This window comes from Nansenia antarctica, assembly GCF_963989245.1.
Source record: "Nansenia antarctica genome assembly, chromosome: 2".
NCBI classification, from domain to species: Eukaryota; Metazoa; Chordata; class Actinopteri; order Argentiniformes; family Microstomatidae; genus Nansenia; species Nansenia antarctica.
Genome location: NC_137675.1, coordinates 65,446,695 through 65,466,505, shown reverse-complemented (window position 1 = coordinate 65,466,505; position 19,811 = coordinate 65,446,695). Strand labels below are relative to the sequence as shown.

At 44.6% G+C, this 19,811-nt stretch overlaps 1 protein-coding gene across 2 annotated transcripts; it reads right to left on the bottom strand.

The window, feature by feature from the left end:
- Positions 1-876: 876 nt before the first annotated feature.
- On the bottom strand, positions 877-19,349 carry prkacaa (protein kinase, cAMP-dependent, catalytic, alpha-a). 2 transcript variants are annotated; one of them, XM_080523790.1, is made up of 10 exons: positions 18,728-19,349; positions 11,601-11,662; positions 10,820-10,948; positions 10,593-10,691; positions 10,370-10,452; positions 10,097-10,223; positions 9,759-9,854; positions 9,299-9,421; positions 7,757-7,921; positions 877-4,146 (listed from the first exon to the last, which is right to left on the bottom strand). In XM_080523790.1, exons 1-10 carry the CDS (start codon positions 18,771-18,773, stop codon positions 4,021-4,023), a joined length of 1,056 nt encoding a protein of 351 aa, XP_080379916.1. In that variant the 5' UTR covers positions 18,774-19,349; the 3' UTR covers positions 877-4,020. The 2 variants fall into 2 exon arrangements, with proteins under 2 accessions (XP_080379916.1, XP_080379915.1); XM_080523789.1 differs by lacking the exon at positions 18,728-19,349 and adding an exon at positions 13,054-13,310.
- Positions 19,350-19,811: the final 462 nt, after the last annotated feature.

Sequence of the window (19,811 nt, the reverse complement as noted above, 5' to 3'; positions counted from 1 at the left end):
TCACTAAATACTTATAATGATCATCTAATTATGTGTAGTTATGTGTTTCTAGCATGTCGATGTTCTATCAGGTAAATTCGCTAGAACTAACCTCCATACCCTGGTTCAGAAGAAGAAATCAGTCCTTCGTCACTTACATCGTCGTCCTCGATGAAACTTTTAGGTGGATTGGTTACCCTAGCCTAGATGGTCTTTGTGACATTTCACAATCACAAACATATACTGTATGTACAGAAACTCACTAAAGTATAAAACACCGCTAAAATACTGCTTCTCTTCAAATCACTCCGACACTTTGAGGTCAGTGCATTTGTTTTTTTGGTGAACTACCGTAATAACCCTAAATGGCTAGAGTGCAACTTCTGTGCTTTCAGAAACTGTTGGATTTTTTTCGATTGCACATATAGTTCAAGAATTACGATAGTTTGAACGAACCCTGTAAATTCCTGTTGAGAAGTTATCGCAACATAGACATACAGTAACTTCTATGTTATTTTATTTGATTACTTCTTATGTTTCTACATCCATCTTAAGAACTTTTTAAGACGTTTTATTTCAACTGCAGCAGAGTTTAGCAGACAGGAAGATGTTAGCTTGGGCATCATGTGACTTGGATGAGATGTAGACCCCCCCCCCCCCAAATATTTTTTTTGCAGATCTGCATGATTCACGTAGGTCACCTATTTTGAGGAAAAAACGGCGAATTTCACCTAAAGGTGACAAGTTTGCACCACTGAAAATGTAAATATCACTGCACCATCTACAAACACACATTAAACAGCTTTCTGTTAGAAAAACAAGGTTTATATTAGTGTGGGTTTAAGAACAGTCATACAATTTTAATTTTAACAAGTAAAACTTTATTGGAATGATACATGTTGCAAAATATTACTTTATGTATTTTGTTTTATTTTTTAAACATACTCGTGTCCTAAGGGTATCCGTCAAGTTCTCCAGAAAGTAAGATAGTTAAGACTCTCAAAGGCAGAGATATACAGTATTGTTTTCCGAGAGGTACAATAGACTACCCCATCAGTCGGGAAGGAGGGAGGGGGGGGGGGGAAGAGTCGTTTTTGAAAATACACTTAGAAAATATGAAAAGTAAACTAACTTTTTCTCCATGATGAACAAATGAAATGTTCATATGAAGAGTGTATGGAAACTAGATGAAAACAAAGGCAAACAAAAGTGAAAAGATGAGCACAGAAAAGCTGCTGGACAGAATCATAATGACAGGGAGAGTGGTAGTCATTAGAAACATGAAGAACAAACAATTTAATTAACAAGAGGTTTGGTCATGGGAAACATAAAAGGGTTGTTATGCCTTCAGTGCCATAGGTGGATCAATGAATTTATCCTCTCACCTACCATCACTGATTTTCTTTTTCCCAGCACAAAACCGTAACCATTTGCAGGCCCAATGACTAAAAATCTGTCTTTTTAAATTATTTGCAAACCATTAAATTACCAATTCTGTAGTCTGAAATAGGCAAGCATTATCACAGTTTAAAAAACATTTTAAATATAGACATGATTGGAGAAGTGAGGTGTGCTTCAAAGGATTTTAGTAAGGCAGTGGAGGTGACTGAATACCTGTCGGTGGCTCTCCACTGCTCCTAGTGATGTTCATACAGACTAAAGGGATACACAATGAGCCTAGCAAAATATCAGTTGGGTGTGGAATCTGAATGGTTGCAAATCTCAAATGGTAATTCAAACATATATCATAGGTCTGGGACATCTCTTGCATTTCTGTATTTTTTTTCTGCCACACGCAAGAACAACCATACAATTCTGAGAGATGTGAATTTTAAAAAGGACATAACATATCTTGTCCCAAAACAGCCTTGAAATCCATATTCCCACTTAATACACGATTTTCTTTTAAATAGTCTTTTCAGTGGACCACTGAAGACATTCAGAGGCAACCTGGATTAAATCTCAATTACCTAGACTGCCAAAACAATTAAAATGGTATAAACTGCCACCAGACTCTAAGCTATACTTCAATACCTGATGACAAAATTCCTAGAAGGTGCACAAAGTCTGGCACCTTCATGAGGACTGTTTGAGGCCCAAATGACTGGCTTTCCTATTGGGACAGTATGGTTCTTCTATCTTCATATAGGAAATGATAACATTTAAGTTGGTTACTAAATACATTATTTTTTTTATCTTGTTTTAGAACTAATTGAACCAAGATCATGTGCTATGTTATCGCACCTCTTGTCTACAAACCAGCCACTAGATTTGGGCTGCGATTGTCTTGCATCCAAAAAGATAACTTGGCAAAAAATAAATTCACAGGACTGCTTTACAGTGCCCTTACATCAGATTGTTATACATACTTTTCTCAGGAAGGGCAAAGAAAAATAAGTTCCCCCGTTCCAGTCTCATATTTCAACAGTGTAATATTCTACAGTCCATTCAAAGGTGTTGCACTTCAGGGGATATACAAGTAAAGACAAAGAGAAAGAAAAAAAACTGCAAGGTGAGTAGAGCTGGTGAATTAACATGATTAAATCAGTATACTGCTTCCTCTCCAATTGAACACTGAATCAAAAAGACAACCACCCATGATTTCTGGCAGATAAAAACTGGGCCTTGATCCATCCTTACAAAGGTTAGCCGAGAGTCAGTTTCAACTATCACTAGAATATCCACAATCTCAGGTACCTCACTGCAAAACAGAGCTTTACTTTCTTTGACATCTCTCTTTTAAAAGTGATATTGTACAAAAATAACATGCACCATTTGCTGAAACATTTAGCTACTTTTCCTGCATTTTAAAATCCACCACCTTCGAAGCTTGTGACAAACATTTTTGCTTGAGCAATGTCCTTACTTTGCAAATTTGGCAGAATTCATACTTTTTTATTTCTGAAATCTTCATTTCGGTTTCACAGCTATGAGACAATATCGGAAAGAGATGGATATTTACATTTTCTATAATATATCAACATACATGTATAAATGTTCTATGAATTAAATAAACAATAGTCAGGAGTGTGTGATCATAATGTTAGTCACTGCCAAATCACTGCTTTTACCCCACCCTTGAACACTAGGTAACACACAAGCACAGAGATTGACTTGAAAGGACAAGATGATCATCAAAAGGGCTTGAAAATGCACTAATTAATTCAGCTGAGGAAAAGACAGACTTAATTAACATTAGAAATGCTGAGCTCATGTACACTATTTTTCACAGGTCCTGAAAACGAGTAAGACCTAGAAGAAATTTGTAGAGAGAAATCATAGTGACTCTGATCAAAGTGGTCAGCACTGCCTGAACTGCAAGCGGTGAGAGAATCCTCTGTACCCAATGATCATGCCACAACGAGCGGCCAAAGGCGTGTGCAGAGTGTCAAGCTTTCAACTAGAAAGGGCACAAGGGCTGATGCCACCATAGCCAAAGCTCTGCACCAATGCTTTTGACACGGTTTTGCAACCAGTTGGCATTATGAGAGGCACATCTGTTGGACTTGGTATTGCTTGGACAGATTCAGGACGGAAAGACAGAGGAGGGATCGGGGAGACAAGATAGGACTTGAGTGGAGAATTACAAAAACAAGGATGAGATGCCCTCGTTCATTGAGAAGCTTGGAGAGAGGACCCACTCAGGAGGAGCCTACCAGATTCAGTACCAGTACAGAACATCAATGGCTTAACCTGCAATGACTCAAAATGTGTCACTATGCCTCCAGAGATACAAAATCAACTGAAGAGAGAGGACGGTGTCCCTGCCCCTTCAACCCCTGCCACAAACACAAGAAGGAAAACTTTAAATGGATAAGTAACAAGTGAGAAACAATCAGAAAAGGCAACACTGCTGGCTCTTTCAGGTCATTCCTCTCGTTTTTTCACTCTCTCTTCATTGGGGGGATTTTACATTGTTGATGTCGTCATTACAAAATGCAAGTTAGCAGTCCAGCTTATCACCTCTCCTCCAATTTCTTTCCTTCTGTTCCCCCCTTTTCTCTCTACATCCCTGTCTCTTTCCGCTACTCCTGGTTGGGTCTAGAACTCTGCAAACTCCTTTCCACATTTCTCTGTGAAGGAGACTCGGATTTCCTCTTCCTCGTAGTCGTCAAAGTTGCTGGTGTCGCCGGGGCCTTTGCATTTGGGAATAAAGGGGGCCTCCACCTGAAACAAACAAACAAAGAGAAAATACTAAGATGTATAAATTGACATATGTACACTGAATTGCTGTCAGATATAAATAACTGTTTATATCAGTGGCGGCTGGTGATAAAAATGTTGGGTGGGGCACAGGTTATGGGGGCATGCTCCACGGGGAAGAATATCAACTTTAAAATCTGGATTTACAGTCGATTTTAGCATGAGAATATATATAAAACTTAATTATTTTTATATATAACTTATTAAAGGGCAAACTGCAAACACAACAAAAATATAATGCACAACAACTGACAAATCAACTGGAATAGTCTTTGTTAGCAGAGTAGACCTAATGTTAACAGAATGGACTTATACCCTTTGTCTATCTGTGCAGCGGTAAGGTGAATAATTCTAGCAGTACTGTCCAGACAGTTGTCTTGTTTAGCCATTCAACTAGGCATTATTTATTCAATGGAGAAAGACATGGAACACAATGCAATTGTGATAATAAATGTGTTCTTTGTTACTTCTTTAATTAAATTAAAGTGTACCTTTCTATTATCATACAATATTTCCTTGAACATGTAAACTCTATAATCATACAGTTGTCTTTCTATTAGTTGTCTCTGTCATACTGAACTGTTTGTTATCATCCTGAACTATCTCTGTTGCTCACCTCACCTCAGTTCTGTCTCTATTACCCTCCTCTCCTGTTGTCTGTTTCTCTGTTGCTCTCCTCTCCTGTTGTCTGTCTCTCTGTTGCTCTCCTCTCCTGTTGTCTGTCTCTCTGTTGCACTCCTCTCCTTGTTGTCTGTCTCTCTGTTGCTCTCCTCTCCTGTTGTCTGTCTCTCTGTTGCTCTCCTCTCCTGTTGTCTGTCTCTCTGTTGCCCTCCTCTCCTTGTTGTCTGTCTCTCTGTTGCTCTCCTCTCCTTGTTGTCTGTCTCTCTGTTGCTCTCCTCTCCTTGTTGTCTGTCTCTCTGTTGCTACATTGGTCGGCGCAGCTGCATTATTATTATTATTATTTTTTTAACTTAGCAGGGCTCTCAAGTCTCACGCATTTAAAAAAAAATGTTGTATCCAATGTTAGGTGGCCGTCGTGGCCCCCTAGTGGTAGTGGCCCTAGGCTGCAGCCTAGGTAAGCCTATAATCTGCACTTTTCTGCGCCCCGACCGGGGAATAGGAGACAGCCAATTGGAGCGCTGCTACAGCTCACGTGTAAGCCAAAAGTATTTGGACTGCCATTCGGCCGGCGTCCCCGACTCCTTCCCCTATGTATTTTCACAGTGAATTTTACACACACACAGATAAAATGTTTATTGTATTGGAGGATTTTTAATGAATGCTGATAGGCACCGACAGAATGTCAGCCGCATTTTATGAATAAACAATGTTTATTTTTAAAAATCGTTTACAAGTAGATGAAAATAATCCAATCAAAGTACAGGAGCCGCCTTACTGACAGACACCTCACAGACTGTCTCAGACTGGCTGTCAGTAGCTATGAGCCAAACTACAGCACTTATAGACAGTATCCAGCCACAGCCATCACACTGACTTGAGTGAGCATGTGAAAAGTGATGCTGCATAAGATGACTGTACTTAGCACTGACTGAGAAAGTCCACATTACTGTTCTACTTTATAAAATGCTAATTGTAAATATGTTTGTCAATGTTAATAAGTAAGAATAATAATAAGTCAGTCAAAAAAAATTGCATACATTTTAATGTTGGACCAAAGCATTGCATGTAATTAAAATACAGGCAAATAAAAGTACAATCTTAGCTGTCTTTTTCTCTCAACGCTTCAATAGGTAGATCTTGCCTTCACCAAGGCTGAGGTCAGGGATCTTGGGCTTAAAAAGGTTGGTGACCACTGTACTACAGGGTTCCTGCAGGTTAAATTTAAGACCACTTTAAGATAACTTTTAATAGAATACCTATTTCATGGCTATGCTGGCAAAAGAAATTTGCTATGAAAGAAGAAAGAAGTCCAAGAATTACATTTATTAACGTTCAACATAAGAACAATGACTGAACATAACTGTACACAGAACTCTGTGTGTGTGTGTGCGTGCGCATGTGTGTAGACCTGGTTGAGAAGGAAATTAAACAAGTCCCCAACACTGCAAAAAACCTGCAAAAAAGGTCTGCAAAGAACTGGACTGAACTGCGTGTGTGTGTATACACCAGGATGAGAAGGAAATTAAAAGTCCCCAACACTGCAAAAACCTGCAAAAAAGGTCTGCTAAGAACTGGACTCTGAACTGTGTGTGTGTGTGTGTGTGACAAGAGCTATCTTCTGATCCTTCTATCCTCTGCTCCCTTGGCCACAATCTCCTTTTCAATGATCTCAAGCTCAGCCAACCTCTCCCTGCGGTCTCTCCTCAGAATATTTGACAAATTTCACAGTATTTAGCGTCCACAGCACCTCCGTTTCTAGGGTTGATGTAGCGCAATGGCTAATGCTACATAATATTGGACATACTTGATGTTCCGAAGCAGGGGCGAACAACGAAGAGAGGCGTTTGTTGTTGTTTTTCACTTGGGTCTTGTGTTTCTCTGACTGACCATGCGATTCTAAAGCCTTCAGCCCCAATGTTCAGAGTTTCACTGGTTTCTTGCATAAGGTGCAGCGGGCTTCAAAAACGTTCCCCTCCACTGGTTTCAACCAAGCACTAAATGTGCTTTTCTCCAACCACGTAGTGTTAAATTTACACTTCCCCATAAAGTCACAAAAGTAAAGATTTTAAGATGCATGATCACGACACACAGCAGACATAGCAGAATTTCTCTTTTACCTCAGGCTCTGACTGACACTAGCTCAAGCTTGGTTGTTAGGCGTGGTTGCTAGCTGGGTGTTCTTCGATAAGTTCTCACATAGGGCTTTCACACCGCCAAGGAACCGTTCCGGTTCGCATTCGCGAACCAAGTCTGGAACCGGCCGGCGCGTTCAGACCAAAAATAAATTGGTTCGGAGCCTGAAAAGTTGGTTCACAGCGGGAACCAGAAAATAGTGGTTCTCAAGCGGGAACCAAAACGTAGAACAGCGACGTCGTCAGTGGGTGTGTCATATTCTAGGCTGCAAAGACTAGCAAGAAGGAAGGAAACAAAATCGAATCAAATCTAAACATCAAAATCTAAACATCAAAAGTTTCATCATTCTCTCCATCTTCCTCACATGCTCAGCAAACACACACACACACACGTACACACAAGCGCGAACACGAACTTCGTAAGCCATTTCTATTCTAGTATCAGAGTAGCTGGTTATTAAGAGAACACGTTTAGAAAGTGTCTTGTTTTTTTTCATAGAAAATAGTGAAGATATTATCAAAGTGTACGGGTGATCGACAGGCGCGTACGCTTTGATAATATCTTCACTCACGATCATCTAGTCTAGTCTCGCGCCTGCGCCTTCTGTTGTTCTTCCTGCACACCGGTAAAAATATCCGGGATCGTGCTCGCGCCAACAAACCCTGCAAAGGTTTTACTTGCTCCGGGCAAGTAAAACAGCGTTACTGTCGAACCCTGACAGTGCTCAAAGTCTCTCCACCAAATATTGATTCCTCCAGTGGATACATTGTGACTGTGCCCAGTGGAAAGAAAACAGACAGGCAGGCATGCTCTCTCTCACCTTTCTCTGGTAAATGGCGATCCAGTCTGTGGTGGCGAACCACTTGTGGCCCTTGATGTCGTTGACTCCGTTCCTCAGGTTGCCGAAGCGCTTGGTCAGGTCCACCTGCAGCAGGTTCCTCAGGAGGTCCTTCAGGTCTGAGCTGAAGTGAGAGGGGAAGCGCACCTACGGAGACAGGGAGAGATCAGAGGTCAGTCCACATCTGGGGGAGTCTGATGAAGTTGACTCCAGACACTAATCTGTCTTATTCTGTACGTCTTCTCCCCAGAAGATTTAGATTAGTATTGGGAGAGGGTAAGACGATCCTAGATCTGTGCCTATGGGCATGTATTTATTTATTGATATTATTATTTTACGCCTTAGAGTGTGTGGTTGAAGATGGTATGAAAGTGATTTTTGTAAACAATGTACCGGTAATGTCAATAAATTAACTGTCTAAAAAGACGTCACGTGACAGCTTCTCCTCAGAACGGAGAATTAGTGAAGCTAGTCGGTCCCTGAAAAAAAAAAATCTTCTGCAATACGGACGCATTTTGGTTTCCGACCGAAAGACAAGGGCGAGCCAGCAAATGTTGACGAGGCTGTGTGATGCAAATTTCAGGCTCACTGTGATGGGGTACATTGCAGACCGCTACAGACCGCAAAGGATACAATACTAATTGTTTTGGTAGCGCGTCAGACAGTAAACAAGGCCCACCTCAGCCTCTCAGCGACTTTACATTTGTTTCCAGTTAGTCGCTACATTTTGTCAACAAAAAAACACATTACAAGAAACAACATCGGATGGTGCAGTGGATCAAGGATCATATGGAAAGGAGATTAGCTAAGTGACCATCGGAGATAAATCACGGAACTATTACTACTTCGGGAGCCGCAGCCGCAGCCAATCACAGGAGCCAGGTAGGATTACCGGTGTGTGCGCATTAAGCTGTGTATTAATGGATGGAATACGGCTTGCATATTCACAGCTTTTTGTCCATTGGGGACGATTGGCTGTTTGATTACAGGTTGAGAGGTGATTTTGGAGTAATGGCATTATCCTGGTTGGGCAGACTCCCGGTGCTGTGTTGTCTCGATGCTGTCAAATAAGGAATCTCCACTCTGTGTCTTTGAAGTTGCCGCTGCACTGCTGATGTGAATATGATGTTTGCTGGTTGAATTTCCTTTCGGTCTGTGCCTGTGTCTTAAATGCACAAATAATGTATTGAAAAGAAATCGCATTCCAGCGACCACTTATATTGAAACTATGAAGTAGTCTAATTGTGTTGCGATTGTGTTTCCGGTGTTTTCGACATGTATTGTAGTATAGTACAGGGCTCCATTATTTGATTGAAATTGGCGGCTCAACAATGTCATTTTGAATCCTGGTTAACCGAAAAACTGTGGTCTTTCTCTGGGACGGTTTAACGGCATCAAAAATTGGAAACCGTCCTACCCTACTTTGCAGAGGCATGGAAGAGGTAAACTCTGAACAGAATGCTGTGTATAAGCCAATAACTTCATCATGTGAAGAGAGTGTTGTCCAGGTTTCTTTCGACTCACCTTCCCCGATACAATCTTCTCATAGATCTGAATAGGCTGGTCTGCGAAGAAGGGGGGGTAGCCAGCAGCCATTTCATAAATCAGCACCCCCAGAGCCCACCAGTCCACAGCTTTATTATAACCCTGGGAGAGAGGGAGAGAGGGAGAGAGAGAGAGAAAATGAAAAGAAGATGGGAAGTCAGAAAATTCCCTCTTGCCAAAGGCACAACTAATAATACACAGAAAGCACAATGTATCATAAGGGAAAAACCATTGTTGATTCTTCTCATAGTCAGCAGTTGTCACTATGAACTGGGTTGTTGCTTTAGTAAGGTGACCTTTGTGGCACGGCTGTGGTGCCCCTATGCTGTAGTGAAAACTGAGCTGCTCTTGTTTGGCACACAGCCCTGCTGTTGTTGTGCTGTTGTGTGGTGTTGACATGGTGGGGTATGATGGCAGTGGTGTAACGATGGCCACTCACTTTGCTAAGGATGATTTCTGGGGCTAGATACTCCGGAGTGCCGCACAGCGTCCAGGTCCGGCCCTTCACTCGCTTTGCGAATCCAAAATCTGTTACCTGCGACACAGATGGAGGGGACAGATGTAACACCATCCACACCAGCTCTGTGCTAGTAGCTATAATGTAACAGTGCTATGATGTCCATTGAACTATTGGTAACAACTGTGCAGAAAGACATCTGCTTTTAAAAACATAAAGGGCAATTTTACGTTGTTAAGATGACACTCATACACTCATGCTTGGTCTTCATTGAGCACACCTGTAGGGCTGTAGCCCTGGTGATGTGTGGGTTCTCTTACCTGAATGTAGCCCTGCTGGTCAATGAGCAGGTTCTCAGGCTTCAGGTCTCGGTAGATGAGATCCAGTGAGTGAAGGTATTCAAAGGTCAGTACAATCTGGGCGGCGTAGAAACGGGCGTGTGGCTCACTGCAAGAGAGATCAGTGGGTCAGGTCCACGCCACAATATTGACTGTAAGGCTGTGATATGGTCCATTTGAAGGTATGGAAAAGAGGTCAGGGTAACTATGGGGTGGTTTCCAGCAGAGACTGGGATTTCGGGCTACCAGGCTCACCTGAACCTGCCGATTCTCCTTAAATGTGAGAACATCTCGCCCCCAGGAACATACTCCATTATCATATACAGGTTAGTGTTGTCCTGCAGAGGGAAAGAGGAGAGATGTTTGACAGTTATCAACTCCACCATCCTGCCTGGCCAATCCATACACACAGAACGACTGAGGGAGGTGGGAGAAATGCACGCGCACACACACAGGCGCACACGCAAATATCCAGTACCTTGAAAGAGTGCTCTAATCGCACCAGGAAAGGAAAGCTGACTGCTTGCAGGATGCGTTTCTCATTCAACGTGTGTTCTATCTGCTTCAGCTTCACCACCTGGAGGGGGGGGGACGACGACAAAGCAGCACACTTTGTCAAGCAGGGAGAGGTGATAGAAATGGCTAACAGGACTATTCCCAAAGGGACCAGGGGTGAAGACAGCATGCCATCCACTGCCCACTTACCTTCTGTTTGTCAAGTATCTTCATAGCAAAATGCTGGCCCGTCTCTTTGTGCTTGACCAGCATGACCCGACCAAAGGAACCAGTGCCCAGGGTCTTCAGACGGTCAAACTGGTCCAGGGCTGCAGTTTGCTGTAGAGAAGGTCATTTAGAACAGGAGAACAAAAAGACATACTGTTCCCACAAGAAGACCCAAGAGGATATGTACTCCTATGTACTACTATGTGACATACCACAGTGAAAAGTACGCTGATGTGCTTCTAATATTTTCAAACTAATAGCAGGGTCCAAATAGACTGACCTCTTTGCAACAATCAAATAAAATATCTGTGCCGTTATGTGCCATTATTCACAATCATATTTCCATAAATGCCAAATGTAAAAAGAGGTGTTGTCATTGTCATCATTATATTTAAGACCCATTTTTGCCTTTCCATCCAGCAGAGGGCATACACCCTCTTACATAGAGTGAGAGGGTTGATTTCCACGAGTCTTCTCATGTGTGCACTGTACAGGTCTGGTTGAAACATTCAGGGCATAAAATGTACACCCGGCAAATGTGGGTAGATTTTGGCATTAGCGGGTCAATCTGTAAATCTTACCAACCAGCAATCCCCCAATTATAGTCACTGTTGATTCAACATTCGTGACAAGACTCCTGCTGCTCCTGCCTCTGCCAGCTGACTGCAACTGCTACGCATCTCACTCAGGCTTCTCCTGACTTTCAAACTAATTTGCCCTGGAAACTCATTCATTCATTCACACCTTCTTCTTTCTGTCTCACCTGCGCTGGATTCTCCCATTTCTTGAGGAAATCTTCTTTGGCTTTGGCGAGAAACTCCTTCACTGTAAACGAAACACACAACCCATTAGCACCTAATTATTACTGCTTGTACAGTACCATGTCATTGATTTATTTTTAGGTGTACAGAAGTCTTAATGAGGATGCTGATGTTGGGTTTTGAGGACCTTGTTGTCAACGCCATGAGCCGAGTTATCAGGCCTTTCCCTGACCATTCAACCATGAGGCTAACGGACGGTGACATCTTGGAGAGAGGGTGAACTTGAAGTGCTTGTGTGTTGTGGAATGCGTGTGTGTGTGTGTGCAGCTAGTGGCCGTCCCTCTCTTTCAATAGCCAGGGCTGTTCTAATTTCCACTGTTGTTAAAGCCAAATCGACTGAGCTCATGTTATTTGATACTTCCTGCTCCAGCCATGACAGAACGGGAGCACAGAGTCAATCAATAGAGGTGGTCGTTGTGTGTGTGTGAATGTATTACTGTCAGTCTGTGCATAACAGACTTCATCAACTCAATAATGACTTAGCACAACCTTTAACAGAAAGCCGCACGCACACGCACACACATGCCCCTGGACAGGCTTTGAAGCACCAACACAGCTCCACATGCAGAAGTGCACATTTCTGTCTGTTATCTTTATTGGTCTAATCACAGGGCTGTGGGAACATGCAGATATCAGCCCTTCCCCATTCCTCACTGCTGCTATCTGCGCTTTCACACTGGGGACACTGGCTGCCACAGCCACGGAGGAAGCACTACTGCTATAGGACACAGAGGGGGAGGAGTGTCGAAACACGTACAGCGCTTGGACTGTGAGTGATCCCCCAAAAAAAAACATGCAACCAAATCTCCAAATAAGACCATAATAACAGTCATCAACACCTAACAGCACCACAAATCCTAAAAGACACCATTGCATTCCATCAGAGTTGCCACTCTCCTCTCCCTGGGAGGAGGGCTTTAATTACCACATACCATACAGACACACCACTCATGCAGCTCTCTGGCAGTTCCCTACTAACTCTCCAGAGACCGCCAACTCCAACAATAGAAGAGGGAAAAGCCAGAGGAAAGAAGCAGAGAGCAAAGTTCACACAAACATGGCTAGTTACCCCGACGCCAGTGTCATCGAGAAGGATTGAAACCATACTGGCCTCTTATGCTGGGAGAGTGCATTCCCAAAAGAATGTTGCTCAAATTCTCCGAAAAGTGGAGCCCCACGCCATAGAGCCAGAACCAGGGAATAATGAGTAAAATGTTGTCTGTCTATCATAGAGCTCAACAGCTAAATCAACAGAGGCCCATGAGGAATTCACTTGATGCAGTGGAACTGGAAGCTCCGTTTTTTGTTAGATCTGAGAGGCCTGGCTGCCATGACGACCACGCAGTAGTAGTGGGAGGTGATTCCCATTCGAAGCCCTCTCTACCCTCCCCTTACCGTCTGGGATGACTACGGGCACCTCTGGCACAGCTGCTGCCACTGCTGCTGCCTCTGCAGCCCGCGAGCCCGACTCCCTCTTCCATGCAAGCCTCCTGGAGCTCTTTCTGTCACACATCAGCTCTGCTGCGTATCCCCCCTCTTCTTCCTCGTCCTCAGAGCGTCTGGCTCATGGCTCCTTCCCCAAGACTTTCCCAGACACCTGGTCCACCCATCCACAGATAAGCCTCCAACCTCCCTGCTTTCCTCCGGTTCTCTCTGCACTTTTCTCTTCTGCCCTGTATCTCAGAGTGTCACAAAGCTCACACTGTAGCCCAGAGCCTGTGGTCCACAATGGCCCACAACACTGCTTCTGTCCTGTGCACTCGTTCCACTCACACAGATCAATTGGAACCATGCTCAGTTTGTATCAATATTTATTCTGCACACAGAGTTCTCTCTCCCGCTCCCTCTCCTGTAAACACACACACACACACACACACACACACACAGACACACAGACACACAAAACACGCGCGCACACACACACACACACGCCTGATCTCTAGGGGGAGGGGCATCACCACAGGTTGTGTTTATAAAGCCCAGAGAGGAACTCCTATGGAAAATTAAGTCATGACTCTTGAGTCCTGTCGGACCAACAGATCGCAACGCTCTAAGATCTTCTGTCAACAACAGGGCCAAAGAGATGCCACAGCCTGGCGTCTGGGCGATGAAACAGCCTGAGTGTCAAATGGGGTGTTTTTTTCCAAGGATAAAAGCATAGCAGAGACAAACCACCTAAACAAACAAAAAAGAAGAAGCATGCCCCTCAGTGGCGAATGCAGCCCCCCCTCAGCTGTGCCAGTGTCCAGGATCGATGCTCCAGATCAATCCCCCATCTCCCTTGGGCCTCGGAGGCTCACTGACGCAGAAACAGGCGGTTCGTTTGAGGTGTGCTGACCGACATCTCAACTCCGGAGCCCGCCAAGCCACATCAGACCTCATTTGGAAAGCATGGGCTACAGCCTGCAGGCTATGGCATTAGAGCCGAAGTCAGAGTACGAGGAAAGTTGCACATACACACACGAAACGCGCGAGAGAGAGAGGGGAGGGACAGAGTTGAAGAGGATGGAAGCGAGCAAGAGATAGTAAAAAGGGCAGAAAAGGCCAATGACAGCCACGCAAACCAGAGACACTGAGGATGCAGACACCACGCCTGTAAGTGTGAAAGTCCAGAGGAAGTGACTGGCCACATCCTATCCACTTGACTGACCTCCGTCCTCAGCTCTGGCATTTCTGCGACTGGTCCGCCTTCTGTTTGCATCTCAAGGAAATTGTGTACTGCTTTTAGGGATGCTCCGATTTATCGGCCACCGATTTAAATCGGCCGATTTCACTCCAAATGACTCGATCGGTGATCGGCAAAAATGGCCGATCGCAAAAATCGCCCTTTCCTGGGGAAGACAGATAACTGAACAGAAAACATAGGAGGACGTAACAGTATGTAAACCATGAAGGCCACGTTTATGATGTCTTTTATACAGCCATATCGACTGACTTGGGCTTCAGGCCCTAACTGGGTGATAGGCCAGACCTTTACTATGCCATAAAAATGGGTCTGCGTTTGCTTGGTGCCTAATGGATCAAAACTTTTGTCTAAAAAGCTAAAAATATGTAGGCTATCCAGTCAGTAAGCCTACAGTTATGTATTTAAAAAAAAAAACGGTATCGGTATCGGTTGATCTTGAGGAAAAAAATCGGTGATCGGTATCGGCCCCAAAAATCCAGATCGGAGCATCCCTAACTGCTTTCAGGTAGGCCTAGTTGGTTTGTCAGTGAGGGGCTTTTAGTTTTGGGAAGTTAGATGTGAAGCCAGGGAATTCTGATAGGGCCCACTGATCTGAGCTTGCTTAGTACAACTACCACCCCCCACTCCTCCTCCCCCCGTGATAGGGTCAGGAAGTGCTGGGTGAAACAAACACAAGCCTGCCACTGTGATATAGTAGGGAGGTATTTATAGACATAGTTATAGCTCCACCTTGGTAGAGTGTCACATCACAGGGCCAAATGAGCATGCATTTCACAGAGCTAGACCATCTCTACTGCGTACCCACCTAGAGGGATATCAATGGAACAAGGTGTTCATCTACCAACCACACATCACTCTAAAGAAGAGCTACTGGGACTTCAGAGCTAAGGACTTCACTTTATCGATGGAACTTCATACTTCATACATTGGAACCATGCCAGACACACCACACGTTTCCCGGGAGACAGACAAACGGCTACCCTGTAACTTTGGTGTGACGCAGCCGACACCAGGCAACAGAGCAAACACCAGGAACTGAATAAAAAGAGCTTTGTGTGTCTGAGTGTGTGCTGGCCTCACCACACAACACTCCTGCCAAACTTGCCAAAACCAAAGCTAATCAAACCAGAAATAGAGTCTCAAAACACAGTCCATCTGCGCCCCCCCACACACACACATGACCACCAGCCTGAGTAACAGTTTTACAGCCCATTCTCGGGGCCAACATTAGCACCAAATCAACAGGAAAACAGAAACAAACAGTGTGATAACCCCCGTCACACACTCCCTTCCCTTTGCTCAAGCTCCCACCGGCCCAACCAATCACTCTCTCCCTCGCCATGGACACAGGCTCCACCTCATACCCCAGTCAGTAACTCACTCCAGCAGTAGGCCTCTGGCTCCTCCTGTGGCTGGCAGTGTCTGCCCTCCCCACTCCCTGTGTCTCCCAGACAGGGGCCAGCACGCTGGAACAGCCTCCCCGCCAGCCTGTGCAACACTGACATCATCCAGGGATGGAGGCGGGATGAGGATAGGACGTGGAGCGAGTTGCAACAATGTGTCTCTTGGATGAAAATCCCTGAGATCCTTGGTCAGGCAAAGGAGAGTTGCACCTCGGAGTGTCCTCCTGGTTACGAGATCTTCTTTTGGTGAAAGGGACTTGAAGCAGTCCTGCCCTGGCTGTGCCGTGCTCTGTTGGAGAGACGAAGCCTGGCTCTGTTGAGTGCCGAGGCTGGGCTGGACCTTCCCTGCTCCTCCACTTCCTGCAGCAGCTCACGCTGTCCGTCCGCCCTGCTCCTTCCTGTGGACCCAGGCTCAGCTCTCTGCTCCGTACCAGGGAGGGGAGGGCAGAGTGGAAGGTCCCGGTCCACCTGAGACAGACCCTAACCCTCACTACCCTCCGTCTCTAAGACACAGAGAGAGCTGCCATGTTGTCCTTACTCTCCGGCTGCGTTGTGGAAAATAGCACAGCCGGGTGTGGGCCTCTGGACCCCCGGTCTGCACCTGTCTCTGGGGATCAGGGCGGGTCCACAGTGATCAGGCTGATAAGGATGTGAAGCGTGGCATGTGAACAAATCTGACAGCCAGGACCTCCAATGCCCCTGCTTTTAGACTCGCGCTAGCCTGCTAATCCCCATCCTCCATTAATACTACACAATTTCAAAACAAAGCTCTGTGCTTTGACAACTGAGAGGCTGAGCTCTGGCCTTGTTACAGTAGGACAAAGGGTTAATGTTACAGCCAGGCAAACTGCTGTCCACTCTTCACACATATGCTCTACCATCAACAAGCAGCTGAGGCTCATTCGCATATCCCTGTTCAAACCAAGCACACTCTGGCACTATAGATTGTTATGACTGCAAACACAACACTGTTTTCCAAAACCTGCTCTGATGACCAGCAGCACTACCCTACTTTACAGAAGAAACATAAAACAGGTCCAGCTGTAAGAAGGAAAAAGACGGCTTCTCTTTGTGGCAGACCTATGGATTTTAGAGGCCACAATGTCAATAACGGAGCACAAGACTATTACACAAGACTACTATGGAACACAAGACAACTAGAGAGATAGTGGAAAAGATAATACCAGCAAGGATGGAAAAGGAAAGCAGTGGGGAGTGGAGGAATAATGGATGGAACCAAATTAAAAGAAGCAGAGCAGAGAAAACAGAGAGAGTGCCTAAGAGAAAAGCAAGAGGGCCGGACACACACACACACACACACACACACACACAAACTGCTCTTGTTCTAAATGCCCTTCATCACATGATGTTCAAGAGACTCCTCAGCGTCACGGTTCAGCCTGGAGAGGATCACACCGCCTGCATCATATGACCCCGCCCCGTGCCTTAGAGAGCCCTGGCCAAAGCACCCCCCCACACCACCCTGCAATTCACAAACCCTCCTCCACTTCTACAGTCAAGTACAGTAGTGTGGGATTCAAGGCTGATGGCCACTAGTTTGTGTTTACATTCTGGATCCTCTGAGTAACATCCATTACTAATAGACATCCTGCCCCCCAAAAAGTTTTGCTTCTCAAAGTCATACAGGCTGGCTGTAATCCTATGCTTTGCCGACTAAGAGTATTTTGTGTTTTTATTTATCAAATGCACTAGAATGGATTTTGTACAATAGCCCTGACTTCTCACTAGAAGTAATTTACTATGGAACTTATTAATTAAAAATAACAAACTCAAGCATGAACTCTTGTTGATAAAAAATAAAAATAAAACAGAACTGATATGCTATCAAGAGCTGTGTAGATCCAGTCATCCTGTGTAGATCCAGTCACAACCTTTCCCCAAGCATACATCATGTTACTTTTAGTGAGCAACTATCAAAATATGTATTTTCACCCTTTGACCTATTCTTGTGTAGCAGAGGTGATTTGGAAACACCCTTTTTTGATGAAGCAGCCCTGGCTGAGAGATGTGAAACCTTGAGGATGTCACCATGGCCTTATGATAGAAGCGTGGGTCTTTTATGTGGGATCCCTGGATTGAAGCCCACACAACACATTTGCACAAAGAATCCATCTAAATCCTCGATAGGAAATAACCACAAAAACCTGCATCTGAAGTACAACCACAGTATGTTCAGATTGTTTATCGGCTTAAAAATTGGGTTTTCAAGGTGATAACATCTGCTACCTAAGCTGGTGTGCCTCTCTTATGGTGGTTAATAAGAGAGACAGCCAAGCCTTACCAAAGGTAAGCCTGAAAGAATATCAGTACAGTGGCAGTTAGTTGAGCGAGTATTTTCACATCAAACTCAGTAACTATCATGTCCTGCGGACAAATAAAAACTTTAATATGACATTATACCCACATATGCCAGTCAGATAGGGTGTAGCCAATGTTAGACTGTGGTCCAACGTGGCGTCATGTGTTGAGAGGCAGTGGTGGGCAATACATCTTTCTAGATGACTGTGGTGGGTAACTGGCTGGCATGGGCGTGTATCTGTCAAATGGCGTTGCCTTTTGAGACTCTGGTCCAGAAGTAACTGGAGGTTTCTGTCTGCAAACTAACTAACCATGGCTTTTAGGGTATCGAAGATCAAGGCTTTTAGAGCAGCAACGTAACGTAAACGCACAAGTGTGTCTACAATAACACAGGCTAGTGAGGAGGGGCGGCTGGGGCCTGCGCCAATGCAACTCCACATGCTCAGACAGACAGTACACAAACCTGAAGGCTGAAATAAAGACATTCTAACACGAGTCAGGCTAATAATGCATGGCTTGCTTTATTGTTCACCCTGAGGAAAAAGTATATCTTGAACTAATGCAGTCATATAGCTATCTAATGATGTTACCTTTTACTGCAAGTTTAGCTGACACATATTGAAGCTAGCTGGCTAACTTGGGAGGCAGAAAGTAGACTCACCGCTCTCCATCTCGTTGCCCTTCTTGGCGGTGGGCGCGTTGCCCATGATTGCAGCCTGACAGGGAGCCCCTTGATTATAGTTTACTTCAATTTCTTCACGAGCCTTTTACCTTTTGTATTTCTGGATTTGATGTAGCTAGCTACTATCTGGCATCTGTCATAACTAGCCAACAGTGAGGTTGTCAGTTGTATTTCCTCCACTACTTTTCCCTTATCCGGGTTGAAAAAAATCCTGGGCAAAAAGGCTAGGGTTAGCTGTGTATGCTAGCTGGGTAGCTAGCAAACAAGCACTGGCTAGCCAACGACGTAGCTGGCTAGCTAGTCGGCTTTCCCGATGTCTCTGTCGCTGTTGTCGGTCAGCTTTCTCTCGCCCAGTCCAGGAGGCCGAAGCCTGTCCAGCTAGCCAGCTGCCTAGGTAACCGTGTCTCCTTCTCCGTCTTCAGCTAGCGCGAGCTAGCTCTCGTGCAGACCCCAGTAGGGCCGTGGCTCTCCAATTTTAGCCGAAATAAAACCTTATTTATCAACTTCTTCGACTTATTATTATTGTAAATCGATGGTAGGCCCTTCCTTTAATAGGTGTCAGGTCCGATTATTTCCCAGGTTCAATGACAGATCAGCTGTGGCTTACTTGCCAAAATCAACAGTCCCCTCCATTAATCCTCAGACTACAGCTAGAGGAACTCCTGCCTCACTGAGATCCAACCCCTGAACATATCTCATTGGCTAATCCGTTTGTGACAGACAGCACAAGACAACTGTTGATTGGTTATGCGTCACTTCATCCAATGGTTGTATTATTGTGATTTGTCTGTTAGTATCTGTCAAAATTATTTCATCCCGCCTTCTCAGACCAGCCAATAACGTCATCTATTATTTTCTTCTAGTTAGTGTTTCCTACATCAAATATGTTCAGTTCACTGTATAACAAATATAGGTCTGATTTATCCTGTATAAAAATCTGTCTCATTTGTGCAACATATACATAACATAACATAAACCAAGAGCCTCTCGCAAACTGGCCATGCCGACCCCTCCCGCCCGACTAATCCGTGATTGGCCGTGTGACGTCAACATGGGCTATTTT